Genomic DNA, 19,967 nt, shown 5'->3' on the forward strand with positions numbered 1-19,967 from the left:
AACGTTTTATCCAAACATTACATTCGTTGGACAGAATCTAAATGGTGACCATGCCAACCAGCAAAGAGACAAGGCTACAAGGGTAAGACATCACAACATGTTGCAGCTTACCACAGATTATTGGCAAACTTAACCACTTTATTACCGTTCTTCAAACTCCAAACCTCAAGTGTGATGGCCTACTTGTGACACCCAAAAACCAATTTGAGGCACACATCCCCAAGTTCCCAAGTTCGACTTGGGCAACAGGCTTGTGTGCAGCACCCATAGGCCACACACCTAGAACCAACAACATGGTTTAAATGTCCTGTGTGAAACAGCTAACGACATACCCTAAGAAAAATAAGAGAAATACAAACTAAAAGCAGAGCATGGTCTAGGAATAAGCACCTAGCAATATACACTACTTTGTGCCTAATGTGGCAGTACATTTCCCTCATTTGTGCCTAATAGTGTCAGCATGACAAGGTGACCAGAAAAGTCGGTTGCCTCATCTCAAGTAGAATTGTCTCTGATGCACTAAACGAGATCAATACCACAAAAAAGAAAATGTCAGTTGCACAGAATTTCATGCAAAATAGTTGGGAGCCCTAAGCTACCTCAAACCAAACACATTTCCTTCCCACCACCTAATTGGAGGTCACATCTTGATGAGTCGGGCATAGCAGTCGGCCATAGCAGAACTGCAGCTGGACTCTGCAACATGGTTATCGGGTATCAACTAATAGAGATTTCTAATACTTCACTTTAAGGCATCAAGAACCAGGACTGAAATAGCATATGAGTAGAGCAGTGATGGTAGGACAGTTCAAAGTTCGATGCCTGCATAGGAGTGTATCTTCTTACAACAGCGTTGCTATTATTGGTTCCCATCCGTCGACTATGATCATGACAATTTTTGTGTAAGTGCCAAAGTTTTGTATTTACCAGAGCCATATAACTCATGAAGTTTTCATGACCTAGGTCTGCATAGTAGTACCCCTTAAGCTGGGACGGTTTAAGCTGGCCCTTGTAAACAATAGTCCTGTAATATAAAGATATACAACTTTGAATAAGAATTATTTATACAAACATAAGCCAACCAGAATGTCATTTGGCTACATATTTACAATTTTTAAGAGCAAATCTAAGACAATTTTTTGCTATCCTCCTATAGAAAAACAAAAAAATGCCAAAATTCCATTCTGAAAATTGTGCTAAGTGGAGACTCTCTGATCCTTTTCAGCCCTGAAACCTAATGAAATCAAAAGCATGAACAAAAACTTTTGAAGTGAGAAAAGGAAAGCACCTAGAAGATAGAGAGCACATGTAGAAATCCCTCTCTCAACCACGCTTAATGTTCAGAGAGGCTCGAACAGAGATGATTGAGAGTCTCCTAAGGATATATAGCTGCGACAATTCATGAAAAAATGTTAAAGCCAAATCCATCAAATGTGCTGATATGCACTTACATCTAGTGGTATGGAATTACCTGCTGCTCAAACTCAGCCTCTGATCTTGAGCTCTTGGTAACGAAAACCTGCTCAATGACTGGCTCAGTCTCGAGTGCAGATTCACCCAAGTCTGAGTTGTCAATCGGAACCAGACGCCACCCGAGTATTACATGTCCCAGTGATTCTGCAACCTGCAAGGACAAGATTATTAATCAGAGAAATGAGCTTAACATGAAAATCCTGCATCATAGGCTATCAAATTTATTAACAGTGTTACACCAACCTTCTTAAACTCAGCTTTGCCTTTCTCATGACACTTTTCATCTGTTGGCATAAAAAACATTCCAACATCATACTCGCATGGTGGGGGTAGCTCAAACCCAGCATCCTTTGCGACCTACAAGAACACCAAAGCAATTGAATAACTATTGAAAAGAACATATTTGTTCTTCTATTTCTTTTTGTTGCAAAGAAACTCACCTCTTTGAAGAAGTCATGTGGTAGAGCGACCATGATGCCGGCACCATCTCCTGTATTCTTCTCGCAGCTGCAGGCACCACGGTGAGCCATTCTCTCAAGCATCTCAATAGCATCATTAACCTAGGGTAAAAAGGATAGCAAAATCGGCATCCCGAACATGATACATCAAAATAGTGTAGCTACAATGCATGTGGCATCGCCTTTTTGAACTTTGAAGGAAGATATAAATATAATGTATTTACATTGTTGATTCTACCATAAACAGCAAATTCTAAAGTATCGGAACATAGAATGCAAATACCTCTGACAAAAATAATGTTAGTACACACCATGCCTTAAAAACATGCTTTAGCCACCGCATTTAACAAAAATATCGATGGCGCAAGAAGAATTAATTGTTCATGCAGTATTTTATTAATTACTGGTTAGGTTGGGTGGAGAACATGTCGATGAGGCTCTACATGAGCTGCAGTGTTGCACCTGCGCGCGAAAAGATAGAAAAATATCTTGGCTCCTAGTTAGTTTTTTTGTTCATCTGCGGAAAGGTAGAAAATACCAACACAACATGTCATTAGTTATAATAATGCTAACAAGTGGTTGTCCTTGATAAATATGCATGAGATTAAATGCTCACATATGCAACTTTCTTTTTCTCCACAATAAGGTTCTCAAGCTTAAGTTGCATCTCTTCAAACTTAGCACTTACAGCTTTATCAACAGCTTAAAAAATCTGGTGCTCCTTGTTTTTTAGCCTCAGACAACAAGCCCTCATAATACTGCTAATATGAACATAAGGCAGATGGATGCATCAGAGATAAACCACGTTTTCAACTGGCTAACAAAGTCTATACAATCTATAGTTCTATACATCAGAGACAAACTTTGTTTTCAATAGTTAAGTAGAAAACTTAGCAGGTATGGACTGCACCTCTCTGAGTTTCAAGTTGACTTGCGAGCAGGAGATTGTACTCGTCCACAATCTATTGAGAAGAGCATGGTATATGTAATTTATAAAATGAAGTTAACAGAAAGACATGTGGGAGTAACTCAAATCAAATGAGCTTACATTTTTGCTGTTTCAGATTTGTTGTTGAACATAGCACTACCCATATCAGAGTCGTCATTGCACAAGCAGTTTACACAATCATCTCTAGAATATTTACATTTGGATTTGAACGTGGCATGATTTGCGTCAGTTTTGGATTGATTCAGCCGATGCACAAAACTGTCATTATTGAAGCAATATTGAAGCAGTATCTTCTCTTGTTTTAACAATTCAAGCACTTGAAGGAATGGGGTCTCCTACTGAATATGATATATTGTAACTAAAAATTTGTTGCTGCAAGGTGAAAATCTTTTCTGAAATACGTGTTGTGTAGCTGCAACAACTGAAGTAAAAGCAAATATGAAATACTACTTGATTTCTAAAATGACAAATATCAATGTGTGGCTGCTGCTAGTGCTAGGTGCCCAGACTAAAATATGTGAAGCTCGGTCTCTCCCGCTGAGCTGATTCGACATGCAAGGAGGCGCAACGTGCAGATCGGGGAAAGGGCTCACCTTCTGATGGTGGCTTGGCTTGGGGACGATTTGTTGGAAGTCGACGGTCGGCAGCAGATCCGGTGGTCCGAGCGTCAAGGGAGTTGCGGCGGTTGTGGTGGAGGTCCTAGGGCAGCACTGGCGAAGCTGGAGCAGGGGTGGACGAAGAGGAGGACGAGCTGTCCTCGGGGCAGGCGAGCACGACGGGCGGGGCAGGACGACGGTGTCTCCGGGGTGGGGGACGCTCGACGGCTGTCTCGGGGCTTGGGGGCGGACGGCCTCGCCCGGTTGTGGTGGAGGTCCTAGGGCAGCACTGGCGAGGCTGGAGCAGGGGTGGACGAAGAGGAGGACGAGCTGTCCTCGGGGCAGGCGAGCACGACGGGCGGGGCAGGACGACGGTGTCTCCGGGGTGGGGGACGCTCGACGGCTGTCTCGAGGCTTGGGGGCGGACGGCCTCACCCCTACGGATCAGCTCCTCCCCCGTTCAACTACAGGCGATAGCTCCGGTGACTTCGCTGGTGGCCGCCGCTTCAGGGATCGCCGCGACCGCGATGGGCATGCGATCGGATCCATGAGGGGATTGCATCGCGGGGCGTGATTTGACGGTGGGATCACAGTCAGGGGGTTACGACAGGGGCGGGCTTTGGCCGGGGGTGGGGCGTCGGGGCGGTTTGTTGCTCCGATGTGTAGAGAAGCAAAGGAGTGCGCACACAGAGAGGGAGCAGGGCGGCAGTCGCGGCAACGGGGGGTTGGTGTTCACGGCTGGAGCGTCTGGTGGGACGCGGGTCGGGCGGTCTCGGCGGGCACTGAGCGCGGTTGCCTGGGTGGATGATGGGGTGGGGGCGCGGCTACGCAGAGCAGAGGGGAAGCTGAGGTGGGACCGCATGGCAGACTATGATGCGGAGCGAGGAGGGGGCATTGGCCACGCCAGGCGCCCACTTTGCTCTCTTAATAGTAGTAGGGATCAAGGGCTCACTACACCAGCGGTCAGCCACATCGTCGGCGTCTATGCGATACATGAACACGAGTACACGACAGGAAAAAAGGGGAGAAATGCCAAACTTCATTTTTTTCATATTTTAGAAATTTTATCATGGCCTCGGTTTACGTACGTGCAGTGCCTTTGGCAGGGCCAGGCTTCGGACTCTCTCTCCTTACGCGCTTTTGTATTTTAAGTGTGTGTTTGGTTGAACTGATAGGACGAGATAGAACAGGACGATCACTTAAATAAGGTTGTTTGGTTCAGGGTCAGGAATTGGGACATGACTATCTCAGTGTTGTCTCCAGCTATCTCTCAAAATTGGAGGGACAAAAGAGGACGCCAGGAGACGTCCCTGTCCTGGCTATCGCGCAACCAAACGCACCCTAAATATAGCACACGATAAATTTCTCGATGTCTCCAACAAATGCTATATAACGCTAGCTAAAATTTATAGAACATCATTGATCCTTTAAATGTGGCGGGCGCTGCTAGCTTCTGTAAAGGCCGCTTCACTCTCCGACATGTTGCTGGCTGGCAAATGTCCTCTTTCTTCCAATCTTTTCATAAACAGTTATTTATTTGCTAAGTGATATAGCAAATAGGGAAAACTAATCCATTAAATTGAATCTGATAATAGTGTAGCTATAGATGACGAAATTTAGAAGATGTTTTTAAGATAGAGAAAATATAAAAGACTAAATCTTTTAGACAATGTTATACAGACCATAAAATATTTTTTTAAACTAGTTTGATAACTCTATTTTTCTAAAAAAAACTATTTTATCAAGAAAAAATAGACTATTTTTTTAAAAAATGAAAATCACTTAAAAAATAGTTCCCAAACTTTCTATGAAATAGAGAATGTTGCTCGAGCCATTTGAAAAAAAAGTCGAAGACACGTTCGCATCGCACGTGAACGCCGCAGCGGCTACCTCGCCTCTGACAGGCAGGGCCCACCAGAAGTGGGGGAGGGAGAGGAAGATATCCCGTGCCCAGTGCCCTCGCCGTCGCCGACCTACCACACCCGTTTCCGGGAGGAGAGAGAGGGCGGGGGCGAAGGGGATGGCAAAGCGCCGGCGCCACGAGTTGGCGCCGGTCGTGGAGGAGCTGATTTCGCCGATGAACAGCCTGGACGACGGCTGCCTCATGCACATCTTCAGCTTCCTGAGCCCAATCCCAGGTTCGATTCGCTCCTAATCTTACGCCTCGATGCCTTCGTAGGAGAACTAATCGAGTGGCTGTTCTGTAAAAGGTAGCTATTCCGACTAGCTCCCCTTGTTCTTTGAGTAAATCTGTGCGGATTGCGGAGCTAAACAAGAATGATGAGTCAGGATTGGTTTGACCCCTTTTTTTTGTTGCGTGGACAAGATTGGATGCTGGGAAGATATGTTAATTCGGTGCTGGTTTGACACTTCCTGTGTTTTGGATTTCGGAAGTCCTGTAGATGTGCTGATGTTGTATCATGCCTTCAGTTGGGTGCAGTTATGCAATAGCGCTCCTGTTTTGGGTAAAATATGAAGATGAGTATAGACGACAAAAACTGTTCACATGGCTTATTGTTTAATTATGTACTCCCTCCGTTCTTTTTTATTTGTCGCGTTCAAAAACGAACTAGCGGGTGACAAATATTCGAGAACGGAGTTAGTAATTTCATAGCGATGGATTTGGTGCTTTTGTGTCACATAGAACTAGAGTTCGACAGGAGCGGATCTAGATAAAACAATCATTGGTGTCATCTCTATTAAAGTATAGAATCTTCAACTTATTTAAGTGCTAACAAACATACATTCTAATAGAGATTACTAAAATTCATTGGTGTCACAGGACACCACAAAAAGGGCCTGGATCCGCCCCTGGAGTTCGAGGAACATTCTATTTGTGTTCATCTTGCCATTGCCATAGGCTCTCTTACTTTTATGTTCACGTCAAATGTAGCTTTTGTGTAGATGATCTTTCAAAGCAATTTACAATAGTTGTATACTAATACGGAAGTTTTATATGTTTGGAAATGTTTCCAACCATGGTAAGAGTTCTCTGGATGTCACATGTTTTTTGATAGCATGCCTTAACATATACTGCTGACGTGGTTTAAAATGAACTGTTTTTTTTATCAATTTCATTGTTGAACCTGCAGATAGGTATAACACCGCCCTCGTTTGCCACAGATGGCGCTTCCTTGCATGCCACCCTCGGCTATGGCTGCGTGTCGAGAGGCCAATCAGAGATGCGATGGAGCCTGGAGTTTATCCAGATCTCGAGGCTGCTGTTTCTGCTGCTAGGTCTATTTCTCGCCCCTCTCTCTCTCAAGTTCTCATTGTGCACAATGGATGTTATGGCTGATCTCCATGTACCTTGTTGAAGGCCGGGTGACACCATTCTTATTGCGGCTGGTGGTTCCCATGTTGCATGTAACATCCAAATAAAGAAGCCTATTTGCATAGTAAGTTTTGCCTACCATGTCCCTGCGTCCTGGAGATGTCAAGTCGTCAACGGAGATTTGATCTGACAAATGCTTCCTGCACTTGGCGCCAACATTTGTTTTTTGTGTGGCTGCAACTGTGAACCCATTTAACTTACATCAGATTGGCGGGGGCGATCTTCCTGATGACACTGTATTGACCTGCTCACGTGGTTTCGACAAGTAAGCTCTTTCCCTCATGTGGCCGTTTTTCTTGTCTTCTGCTGCTGCTGCTTCCTGATCATTTCATAGTTGTTTATGGTGGTCTATCTTTTACAAGATTGATTACTGTCATGTTTATCAACTTATTGTAAATTTGTTAACTTTAGTACACCTTAAAAATGCAATGATTATGAGGCTTCCTGTAGATTTATCTCAGCAGCATGTTGGCTAGGTTTATTTATGTCAAGTGACACAATGATCAGTATAAGTGTATAACATAACTGAATCTATACAATCTTGATTTATGCGGTGCAGTAGTGAAAAGTTAAGTTTCTCATAATTTATTGTTGTATGCTTTCCTTTTTGCCTTGGTAATGGATGATGTCACAAGGGATATACATGGGGATATATCTTGGTATATGTTTTTTTTTGCGGAGGATGCAGTGCTAGACTGCTAGTTGATGAAAGCCGTGCAAGAGTAAATAGGAAATTAGAGTTTGTGGTGCGAGACTCTAAAATTTAAATGTTTTAGACTCAGTAGAACTAAAACTGAATATATAAGTTGTGACTTCGGCACTACTACAAAGGAGGAAGGATGTTAGTTTGGAGGTCAGTGGTGCATAGGAAGGATATTTTTTTGGTATTTAGGATTAATGCTATAGAGAGACAGTGATATTGATGAAGATTTTAGCCCTAGAACCAAAGCAGGGTGGGTGAAGTGGCGCCAAACATCTGGCTCCTATGTGACAAGAGGTACCACAAAAGCCAAAAATCAAGTTTTATAGGACGACGATTATACCTATTTTGTATGATGCATAATGTTGGTCTACAAAAACACAACGTGTTCAACAGATAAGTGTTGCGAAAATGCGTATGTTGCATTGGATTTGTGGTCATACGAGAAGGGATCGAGTCTGGAACAATGATATACATGATAGACTAGGGATAACATCAATTGAAGAAAAGCTTGTCCAACACCGGTTGAAATGGTTTGGACAGGTTCAACGAAGACTTCCAGAGACACCAGTGCCTAGTGGGATCCTAAGGCACAATAGTAATGGAAAGAGAGGCATGTGCAGGATGAAGTTGACATGGGAAGATACCGTAAAAAGAAGACTTAAGGGCTAGTTTGGAAACTTAAATCTCCTTCGGGATTCTCGGGGATTGAAGGGAAAATTAAGCTAATTTTCTCTTCAATCCCCGGGAATAAGTTTCTAAACTAGCCCTAAAAGGTGGAATATACCGAAAGATTTGGCATTCAATAGGAGTGCATTGAAAAAAACTATTCACGTGCCTGAACCTTGATTTGTGGCTTATGTTGGGTTTCAACTCTAGCCGGCCCCATCTTGTTTGAGACTAAAAGGCTTTGTTTTTTTTTTGTTATGCTTGCGTTAAACCTTGTGTGGTAGCTTTTATTTCTGGGAGCCTGTCCTTATGGAAACATCGTAATAGATGCATGTTTCATGGTGCATCTCCAAGTTTAGCTAGAGTTTCATTACTTTTTTTAGGGCAACTAGAGCTTTTATATTACTCGCTAGTGAGGAGTTGTACCCTGTGGGAAATAGCTGGAGCAAGAGGTATTCTTACCTCTTCGCTGTACAGCCAGTAGACAACTGAGGCCTACTGCTGGTCGTGGCTGTTCTCTCTCTCTCTCTCTTGTTACAGGCACATATGTGTATCTAGAATATTGCATGTGTGCTCTCCTCTTTCTTCTTTTTAATATAATGATGCACAGCTGTCCTACGGGTTTGAGGAGAAAAAAACTTTTATTCCTGGGTATGCCCCCTTTTCTGTTTTATGCTTGACTTAAGGTTATTAATTCAACTATATTCTATTGTTAGTAGTTTATGTCTGTCTGATAGTTGAGAGGATACAATTTATTGATCTATTGTCTTTTTTCCCATGGAATTGAGTTGGTAAATGGTAATGTAAGTTCTGTCTACTTCAGAAAGCAATGAACTTGCACACTGGTACATGGTTCTGTTTATCTTGCTGTTTCTGTCAATGTCTCAGTCTTACCTAGGTTTCCATTGATTGGCCTATCAAACAGCGCACTGGAGTTTCTATCAACATGCAAGATTGCAAATCTGACTATTAGAGCAGAACTCGGATGCTGCTTGCTGCATCGAGGCGGTAGATTGACCATCCAGGAGTGTCTGCTGCAGTGCGAGCAAAACCCTTTGGACCACCTGTCCTTCCCAATAATCAGCACAGCGATAGAGTACGATCCATTCTCATCCCTCAAGGAGCAAGGGCACGGAGTAACGGTCGTCCGCACCAGGATCGAAGGAGGCGCGAGGGCCGTCAGGACGAACGGCACACTCGCGCTGCGCCATGTGCGGGCCATCTATTCCCGCAGCTCTGTTTTCTTCTGGTTCGAAGTAGGAGAGAAAGTAGAAGCGCCTGTACACTAGCAAAAAAACCCGTGTTCGTTCTTGTATGTCAGTGTTGGTATCACCCTAGCGTGCGTTTGGTGAACTCGGACGGCTGCCTCGTGTCTGTTGTGATCTCTTTATAATTATAATACCCCACTGATGTTTGAACCAACAAACAATGGACATGTTGCTTTTGTTTTTCCTTAAATTGAGCCATGGAGTCTGTAGAGTACAGATTCACAGGTGGCGATGGCATTGATGAAACTTTCCCCAGTTTTTGGATCGTCCGCTCGGGTCATTGATTGGCTGCTTGTGGTGTTTTAATCACGCCTTGGGCGTTGGATGGCGTTATCTGAACGGAAGGACAGGATGGGGACCAATCTGGATTTTTACCCTGCGAGGTTGCTATTTCATGCTGCAGCTCTTGTTAACTTGTTGCTCTGCTGTGTTGCTGGCTGTTGAAGCAAGAACAAAGAACTCAGGTAGCAATGGTGTACCGTGTACTGTAGTTGAATTCCTGTCCATCTTCATCTCCGTGTGTATCGTACACGTCAATACAGTACTGCCACATGAACAAGTTGGGGAATCCGTTGTTGATCCTTGGGACGGATCCTTTTCATTTCCCCCCCTGCCAGAAACAATGGCAGTGGCTATTCAAGTCCATGTCGATTACTGTAATAAATGCATAATTACTCAATCCTCTGCCCGTTGCTTAAATCTATGCAGTAACTTGTCCTTGGCACTTGTTTACCGCTTGCTCAGGTGAGGCCAACGAAGCGAAGCAGGGAAAAAGCCAGCGTGAGAACGACGAGTGAGTGAGTGAGTGAGTGAGGTGGGGGGGGGGGGGGGGGGGGAGGGGGAGGGTGGATCCGGTCTAGTGACTCGTGTCATCTAAGGCCTTGTTCGTTTCTATCGGATTCTACCCGGAATCGTTCCAGCTAATCAAAGTTTATATAAATTAGAGAAATAATCCGGTTAGAAATCGTTCCGACCCACTAATCCGGCACAAACGAACAAGACCTAATAGAGAAACCTGAGAGTTGCAAACCGGCTGTCTCAGGCCGGCCTACTGGACCGTTGCTCACGTGTAATCTCCGGCGAAACAATCCGTTCCCGTTGAACGGCACGCTCGATTGGGTAATTCGAATTCCCTTTTTTTTTTCACTGTCTGTCCGTCAGGATGTGCCACCCTGCTAAAGCTGACTTTGTCTTCAGAATCGGCAAAGCTGAACTCGCACTTTCACTACCGTCATTCGGAAAGACGTAGACTCCTCCTCCAGCAAAGCTCTTAACTTTCAGTTTTTTATTCGACTCCATACTAGCAAGAGTTTTTTATACATAAACCTCGCAATTTGTTGGTGTTTTACATGAGTAAAATTAAAACGCATGTTTGTTAATCTTAACCAAACCCCGAGAAGGGTAAAAGAAGACACCCGTCCGTAACTTTCTCTCACTGTGCCTGCTCGGGGGAAGCGAGAGCCGAGAGAGACAGGAGATGCTTTAATTCGAACGCGGTTGCCTCCTCCCTCGAGCCCTTCTCCTTCCTTCTTTCCTTGCTTCCTCCCCCCACAGCCACAGTGGCATATCGCATCACGCCAAAGCCCATCCGCCGGCCGTAGATCGGCTCCGGCAACCGGCTTCGACCGCGGCCTCCCCTCTGAGGTGACGCATTGTTCTCGCCTGTCCGGTTTCCTCGTCTCCTCCCGAAGAAAGATGATTGGATTTTTTTTTAAATCTTGGGGGCCTTGCAATGTTCCTGCGATTCTCGGCCCGTTCTCGCTCAAGCGTGAGTGCGGGATCAGGGGCGCGGGCGGTTTGAGCGCGTGCGGCGGTTGTGGGTTAGGGTTCTAGCTCCGTCCGGTTTGGGGGGGGGGGGGGGGGGGGGGGGATTTTGCGGCTCTGGAAATGATCGCAGATTCGCAGGTGTTGCCTGGTTATGTGCCGAGGTGCTGGGTTTCTCTTGGTTCACACTTTTTTCCCCTGCCTCTTCCTCTCGATGTGGCGTGTGTATTGTTGGTTAGCTAAATGCAGCGCGAGCCATTCTTGGATCGTAATCTAATGAATCAGATAGTTTGCTTGCACGCTTGCACAGAATGACTGCTTGTATAGCAGTCGTTACCACATATGTGATGCTTGTTATTCTTTTCCCAGTCTCAACTATGACCACTTGAGCTCATGGCACCGTTTCTTAGTTCTAAAAAATTATATTGCTCATTGGAGTTTCCCCCTCTCCTTTTGTTTCTCTACAAGTCATTTAAGCTCGCCATTCTGTTGAATCATACTAGATCACCATTTCCATGTCCCTACAATTTCATGTAGTGTCCGGCCAACAGCTTCGGTTTTCCCTACCTTCATAAAGAAGACTTCAATTTCCAAGGCGTGTTCCCTTCGGAGCAGTCATGAGACGTGCTCATTTGTGATTTGAGTTATGATGCCTGTATCTTTCTGGCACCACGTTGCCATACTTTCTTTTGTCCACTGTTTCGGCATCCCCACCGGGGAAAAAATCATGGGTTCTGTCTAATGGCAATTATTAGAGATCCTGCCATGTTGCTGGCAATTCGTTATGCGATGAGGGAAATGAGCTTAGCTGCCCTTCTTTTCTGGGGGCGATTTGATTGCCACTGTAAGTACCTGCCGGCCTACTGCTTCTGGAGCAACACGAGGTGTGGTGGAGGTCGATGGAAGTGTCAGTTTGGCACCTCTTTTCCATTTCATGTAGTAATCATGTTCTACCACTTCATCATTTGCCTCCAGTCCACCACGGCACCACCAACTTTCCACCCCTCACATTAGTTTTTCTCCTCAGTCTTGTGTTCCTGCTGCTTCCTGTGAATGGATTGGTTCTAGATCAACTGGCAAACAAACTTTCTTGTTCTTTGCTATGTGTGGGAAATGATGCTGTTTTATGACTTCAGTTTTGTCTATCCATTGTTAGTGTGGGTTTCTCTTTAACTTCACTTGTCAGCATACCTGCAATGAAAAAAAAATTTGATTCAAACATGCATTAAATCTGCAAGGGAAAAACTTGAAAATGTTCAGGAACCCAAGTTTTTGGTTTTAAATGTTTTCACTTGGAAGTTTTGTGCATTTGACAGGCGTAGAATCTATCTTTGTGTAGTAACAAATCTTATGTCCTATTTGGAGCATGTGAATATTTCCTGGCATGTGAATATTTCCTGGCTGAGCTGTCTCTTATGAAATTCCTACAGTGCTGCTTTCAAAACCTCCAAAGCGTCATGCAAGGTTGTTCATGATTTTCATCTCATTGATGAAAACGAAGATTTCTCTTACCGAAACCTTTATGTGTGGTCCAACTGTACTCTTGCTGCCTTTTAGGGCTTTGCTCGTACAAAACCCTTCAAGTTTTGTCCAATTATTTTATGATTGCCCTTAAAAAGTTATATCTGATTACTTCGGGGTTCAGCAAATGAAATAAATATTTGTCCTTTCTAAAGAAAAAATGAGGCTGTTTGATAAGGCACTAATTTCCCCCCTTTTTTTCTTTCTAAATTATAAGGTGTGCTTCTATTATTTAATATCTTCAGTGATTTTGCTAACGATAAAGTTGCTTCTCTCTCTGTTTTTTAATCTTTTCTTTCTAACTTGTATGCCTGATATGTTTCCACTGCTCCCGTATTTCCTCCAAATAGGATTTTCGGCCTAGAGGTTCCCCATGGCATCAGTTACTTATATTGATGATAGCCATGCTGAGGTTATTGATCCTCCAAAGAATGAGGAAATGCTGGATGCCACTGAACTTGTTGGTGATCATATTCAGAATTCACCAAAACCAAATGTGGCAAGCTATGGCAACGTGCGTGAGCTACTGGAATGCCCTGTGTGTTTGAGTGCCATGTATCCTCCAATTCATCAGGTACTGTTTGGCACTGAATCTCAACCACATTAATCTGAATCATATACTTGTGATATTCTGTTCTTATTCTAGCCTTTTTAATATGCCAAATGTTGGGGATTTTGAATAGAATTGCACTTTAGGCTGCATATATGCACTTGAGATTTTACAGATAGCAATTGCAAGTCAATGTTTGAATCCACACACTGACACACTGCAATCTTTTTACTTTTCATTTTCTCCATTGTCTGTGGTACCACAATTTTTTTCTGGAGGGATTCTTAACATTTGCTATGATTCATTATGTTGAACATAACCACATATTCCCTTACAAACCAAGTCGAATTAGCACGCTTGTCTTTAACATTATTTTTCACATGTATTGGTGCAGTGCTCCAACGGACATACTCTGTGTTCTGGATGCAAGCCAAGGGTTCATAATCGCTGTCCAACATGCAGGCATGAACTGGGTAACATAAGATGCCTTGCTCTGGAAAAGGTGGCTGCATCACTAGAGCTTCCATGCAAGTACCAGAACTTTGGGTGCTTGGGCATATATCCTTACTATTGCAAGCTGAAACACGAATCGCAATGCCAATACAGACCATATACTTGTCCATATGCTGGATCTGAATGCACGGTTGCTGGTGATATTCCGTATCTAGTAAATCACTTGAAAGATGACCATAAGGTCGACATGCACAATGGAAGCACCTTCAATCATCGTTATGTCAAGTCAAATCCTCATGAAGTCGAGAATGCTACCTGGATGCTCACGGTAATGGTCATCGATCTCTATACTGCAGAATCTAGTAAATAACTCATGTATCTAGGATCCCAGTTCTTTATTTCTGTAAACATGATATATTCTGATTGACCTGAACCCCTGGGACAATTTCGTATATGTAGATTTCATTGATTTGGATCTTAGCGTTGAGTTCATGTTTTTCCAAGTGCACAATTGTCAGCATCACTAGCACTGATACATACTGCTAAAAAGCTGCACGCTTGCCATCATCAGCTCTGTGAGTCATGGTACTCACTACAGACACAAAGTGATTGCTTGCCATCATCAGCTCTACCTGTTTTTCTTCTCTGGGTAAAGTAGAATATGCGTTATAGTAGTGCCTTCTTTTTTAAAAAGGGACGGGTATCCCACCTTTTGAAGCCTGTGTTTTGGTTTTGGTTTTCGTTCCCATGGGAGAACCGAGTATATGCCGTAGCTAATCACACACTCATCCCTCCAGGTTTTCAGCTGCTTCGGCCAGTACTTCTGCCTGCACTTCGAGGCTTTCCAGCTGGGCATGGCGCCCGTGTACATCGCCTTCCTCCGGTTCATGGGGGACGACGCTGAGGCCAAGAACTACAGCTACAGCCTGGAGGTCGGGGGCAGCGGGCGCAAGATGACATGGCAGGGCGTGCCTCGGAGCATCAGAGACAGCCACCGGAAGGTCCGGGACAGCTACGACGGGCTCATCATCCAGCGCAACATGGCGCTCTTCTTCTCGGGTGGCGACAGGAAGGAGCTCAAGCTGCGGGTCACCGGGAGGATCTGGAAGGAGCAGTGAGTCGCGTGCATGCAGTGCAGGTGCAGGCAGCAGCTCGACGCATGCGGCGTTGCGTGTGTTCCTTCTCCGGTGTTACCATGACCTGAAGCATGGAATCCAGGAACCTTGTAGGGTGGTGTAGGTGGTAGTTGGAATCTTTGAGTCGTGGGTGGTTCTTGTGTCGTTGTGTGGTAGTGGTACCGACTGATTTAGAGAACTGGAGGCAATTCTCTCCTTTGCTTTGAACCTGTCGAGAGCTGGTCATGATGGGCACGGCTGTGGACTCCATGAAATGTAAATGATGTATCCCGGCTCACTCTGTCTGTGGATCAGACTCGCTCTCTATCGGCGGACCACAATTGTTCCTGAGTTTGGCCAATGAGTTAGGTCCCAACCATTCTCTGCTCCAGCTGGTACACGTAGTTTTAGTGAGATCTGTTTGTCTTAGAGTACACATTGTGGAGCACCGTTTATGGCACCGCAGACGGTTCGGCCTGCAGACGGCCCGGCTTTAGGCGCGGACAGTCGTGATTAGATAAGATTAGGTAGATTAACTTTTAACCTCTACGAATGTTTATCCCTCTAAACTCGTAGGATTTGTTGGAGGACGTATAGAACGGAGCTAGACATTCCCCTATATATTTAAAGGGGTACATCAATAATCAAATTAAATTAATATATCTTTCGTTCCTTTATCTTTTGCGTTAGGAGTAGACAGGAACATAGTCATCTTTGTCTCAATCTTCACATCTCTTCGACTCTACGTCGTCTAAAGGCGTCTTAGGTGGTCTGTCGGTTCCAAGGAAAACCCTAGGATCTCTCCTCCCTGATGGGGTCCCTCCTAGGGTATAAATCCAGGTGCTGTTGGCGAATGTCGTTACCTCTGCGCACGCATGGATCGTCCGGCTCGGCGCAGAGAACTTCGCTCCTGCCACAGGTCGTGGACCATCCGGCCCTAGGTCGTGGACTGTCCGAGCCTCCGTAGAGAGCACTACCGCAGATACACCTCGTAGTGATTGGTGTCCATATCAGCTGCAATACAATTTTTGGTGACTCCGCGGGGACTTCGCGTGAAGATCTATCAAATCAACCTCCAATGGCCGGTTCAAAGGGTAATTCCTATGTTTCTCCCAGCAACGTCATAGAGCCGACTATGGAGACTTTGTCGGCTGATGATCAGCAGGAGTTCGAGGAACACAAGGAGCAGCTGATCACAGAAGCACATGTGAAATTCCTGGCCAACTTTAAGGCGGACAGGAATCACAAGATCGTCCGACGACGGATAACTGATCTGGCTTCGCTCCGACCTGCTGCACCTACCCCCAAAGTAAGCGAAACAAAGAAAATCCAATCTCTTAGATCTTACATAGATGAGCAACGAGAACAAATGCAACAAATCATAGGGGTTGTGTAAGATGATTACAAAAGGCTAGCAAGTGCATTTGATAAATCCACTATTGCTAATTTTCCTATGGACGAGGTTGAATCTAAGGTAAAAAATGCATGATCCATCGACTGCAAATTGACACGACCAACTCCAACCACTTTATGGGATGACATTGAACACATATTCCTAACAACCACAACCTTCTACGCAAATCGAAGGTAAATCCACTGATATACGGACAGCCGGACTGTCTGCACGTGAGCGCGGACCATCCAAGCCTGCAATGGTCGACCCCGTTTTTTGAACGAAACCACCAAAATTTGTGCTAGGACCATCGTATTCCACACAAACCCTAACAGACACACGGACTGTCCGCGTACATGACTGGACCGTCCGCCTACATGGTCGGACAGTCCGCACATGACGCCGGACAGTCCAGTGCAGAGTATACAGAACACGATCCTAATTTTAATTACCCATCTGTATACCCGTCTCAGCTAAGCTCCCCTTTACCCCCTACGGCTCCTCAACACCATAACACTGCTCCACATATGCATGGCAGCGAGCACTTTTCGGCCCCCAGGAGATCGGGAAGAGATGACCAGTCATATGAGTTGCCTAGGGCAAGCATTAATGCTCCACAAAACCTAAACCCTTGGGCACGTAGACAATGTAATACACAAGCGCCCACACTATTGATGGACCAAAGGGCAGATAGACTACCACCGACCGCCATTGACATAGTAAGGGAAGAAATAACTTAGGGCATTCTGAGACAAACTTGGAGTTAGCATGAACCTTGGAGGACAAACATATCAGAAACCTTATGACAACCGATTTGACTATCACCCATACCCCTAGGGAACAAGGATACACGAATTTCCAATTTTTTGGGGTTACTAGGGTAAGAGCACACACAAGCACATAAGCCAGTTCCTAACACAATTAGAAGAATTGGCCAACACAGATGACTCTAAACCCTAAACCATATTCATATGGGATGCCATAGTACCCCACTTGGGGACACCCCAAACTTTCGTATCTGATAGGTTGGTGCCACGAGTGCAAGACCGATTGTGTCCGTCTCAATCTGGTCACTAGACACAGGTCCAGCAAGGATGCCAGACTACTCGGTCACAAAGGCCGACCAATTCGGTAGGGGGCATGGAGAGAAAATATCCACGAGAGCCAAGAGAACAACAAATGGAGATATCATCAAAATAGGCACAACATATGTCATCATACAAAGGAACATGAAGGGCCGATGATTTTTGGTAAATTGACCAAAACATATGAGGGGAGAGACACAGGAGCAACAAGTAAAATAGTTGACTCAAAGTACTCCATGCCCCGATGAAAGTCTCCTAAAGGAGGGGTGAATAGACGAAACCTGAAAATTATAAACTTTAAACACGAACTTCACCCAGGGTTAGGATTAGAAATGAGTAATAACGAAATCGAAGTGCAGAAGAGAGTTCTTCTTGATATGAATTGCTCAATCAATGCAGATAACTCTAGGAGCTAACTCAAAAAGATTGCAAGCAAGAGAACTTAGAGAGAAGGGAGAGGAAGAATCAAGTCGTAAGGTAATGATCAACATAAATGAACACAACGATTTGTTTCCCGAGGTTCGGTTCCGAAGAACCTACTCCCGTTGAGTAGGCCACGAAGGCCGGGTCTCTTTCAACCATTTCCCTCTCTTAATGGTCACTTAGATCGGTTGAGTTCTTCTTAATCTCGAGGGTCACTTAGACCCCACAAGGATCACCACACAATTAGGTGTCTCTTGCTAGCTTTACAAGTCACTTGAGAGTTTAGAGGGAGATGAAGAAAGCACAATTAAGAAAGCCAAGCAACAAGAAAAACACAAGATCACACTCTCTAGACTTTCCAAGGCACTAATCACTAATGATCACAAGTCACGATTACGACACTTGGAGAAGTATTGAATGTGAATGAATGAAATGTTTGGATGGATTGAATGGAGGTGGTTGGAGTTGTATTTATAGCCACCAACCACTTCCTAGCCGTTGCCTCCTTTCTACCAACTGCGGACGGTCCGTGCTCCTCGTCCAGACAGTCCACCCATGCACATCAACAGCTGAAATCACAACGTTAAGCAGTAATGGCTATATCAACAACTATAAGCGCATTAAATGAGTCATCAGATGTCAAATAAAGCAGTCGCGGACGGTCCCACCGTGCACCCCGGACGGTCCACGAGGACGCTAAAAATGTATTTTACCGAACCCGTCATCTTTGGGTTTCTCTGATTTTTTAACGAGCGGACGATCCGAGGTTGGTCCCGGACGGTGCTCTCTTCTACTTCGGACATGCCATACTGTAAATGCGAGTTTTGCATAGTTTTTGTCCGAGGCACACCTTGGTGTCGCGGGCGGTCCGCCGGAAGGGCCTGAACGATCCACGGACAGGTGAATTTTCCAAAAAGCTTCTCATGTCCAGAATAATCTACGGTATTCTGGACAGTCGACTTAGAATTGAGATAGATGGACTTATTGTAGGATCTACGACACCGGCTAGAGGAGGGGTGAATATACGGTTTTAACTAAAATTGAAGACACTAGGGAAATTTAATTAATACAACAAGAGATATAAATTTCCTAGCTATGATAGGCAAACAAAATATGATCAATAAATATGGCAGTACTACAAATGATAAATAATACACAAATTACTAACTACTTGCAAAGTAATAAGTGAAGAGTGAAAAGAATCACACCGAGATTTATCCTGTGGTATCGGTGATTTGTCGATCACCCCTAATCCACGTTGAGGTGAAATTCAAGCTCTCCTTCTCTATCAAGACACGACTTGAGCTTTGAGCCAAGTGGACAAGAAATCACTCAATACCTCGATTCCACTAGTGAAAGGGAAATGTGCCCTTGGGCCATTTCTAAGTATTTTGGTGATTGAGTGCCAACACAAGTGCTTAAATGTGAATTCATGATTATGGATGGACAAAGTGCAAAACAAGAGCAAAGGTATGTTTCTAAGTCTTAGTACATTGGTTTTGTGTACTAATATACTTGTCTAAGTATTAGAAACAGAAAGAAGAGGAAAAGAGAAGAGTTGGCTGTGTACAGCCAAAAGGCTGTTTCGGTCTGGGGCACCGGACTGTCCGGTGGTGCACCGGACAGTGTCCGGTGCGCCAGGCTGCCTCGAGCGAAGTGGCCGCTCTCGGGAATTCGTCGACGGCGTACGGCTAAAATTCACCGGACTGTCCGGTGAGCCAACGGTCGGCCGGGCCAACGGTCGGCCGCAGAATCCGCGCGCGGCACGTGGCCAAGCCAACGGTCGGAAGGGGGCACCGGACATGTCCGGTGCGCCAACGGCTCCCAGATCTGCAACGGTCGACTGCGCCATTTTTGGAAGGGAATCGGGCACCGGACAGTGTCCGGTGTGCACCGGACTGTCCGGTGCGCCCGATGACAGAAGGCAAGAATGGCCTTCCAGATTTGCTCTCAACGGCTCCTAGCTGCCTTGGGGCTATAAAAGGGACCCCTAGGCGCATGGAGGAGTTAACCAAGCAACCTTAGAGCATTCTTGATCATCCACACTCAGTCTTTGCGCATTCGTTTGTCATTCTCAGTGATTCGAGCTCTGTTCTAGTGAGAACCTTGAGATAGTCTTTTGAGCTCAATTCTTGGCCGTGTGTGTGCGCATTTTGCTGTGGATTTGTGTGTGTTGCTTATCCCTCCCTTACTCCGTATTTCTTTGTGAATCTCAA

The 19,967-nt window shown here is 44.9% G+C and overlaps 2 protein-coding genes and 1 long non-coding RNA gene across 3 annotated transcripts; 2 read left to right on the forward strand and 1 right to left on the reverse strand.

Moving 5' to 3' along the window:
- Positions 1-662: 662 nt before the first annotated feature.
- LOC103633529 (uncharacterized) lies at positions 663-1,399 on the reverse strand. The gene is made up of 2 exons (XR_002263502.1): positions 1,289-1,399; positions 663-1,024 (listed from the first exon to the last, which is right to left on the reverse strand). It is a non-coding gene; the product is annotated as an uncharacterized lncRNA (long non-coding RNA).
- A 3,907-nt stretch (positions 1,400-5,306) lies between these two features.
- On the forward strand, positions 5,307-9,693 carry LOC103633528 (F-box protein SKIP5). Its single transcript, XM_008655212.4, has 5 exons — positions 5,307-5,614; positions 6,569-6,713; positions 6,796-6,874; positions 7,017-7,075; positions 9,105-9,693. Exons 1-5 carry the CDS (start codon positions 5,497-5,499, stop codon positions 9,466-9,468), a joined length of 765 nt encoding a protein of 254 aa, XP_008653434.1. The 5' UTR covers positions 5,307-5,496; the 3' UTR covers positions 9,469-9,693.
- A 1,219-nt stretch (positions 9,694-10,912) lies between these two features.
- LOC100170244 (uncharacterized) lies at positions 10,913-15,155 on the forward strand. Its single transcript, NM_001367050.1, has 4 exons — positions 10,913-11,091; positions 13,083-13,306; positions 13,677-14,063; positions 14,533-15,155. The coding sequence occupies exons 2-4, from the start codon at positions 13,106-13,108 to the stop codon at positions 14,851-14,853; spliced, it is 909 nt and encodes a 302-aa protein (NP_001353979.1). The 5' UTR covers positions 10,913-11,091; positions 13,083-13,105; the 3' UTR covers positions 14,854-15,155.
- The last annotated feature ends 4,812 nt before the right edge of the window (positions 15,156-19,967 follow it).

Source organism: Zea mays, chromosome 7 (assembly GCF_902167145.1).
Source record: "Zea mays cultivar B73 chromosome 7, Zm-B73-REFERENCE-NAM-5.0, whole genome shotgun sequence".
Classification (NCBI taxonomy): domain Eukaryota; kingdom Viridiplantae; phylum Streptophyta; class Magnoliopsida; order Poales; family Poaceae; genus Zea; species Zea mays.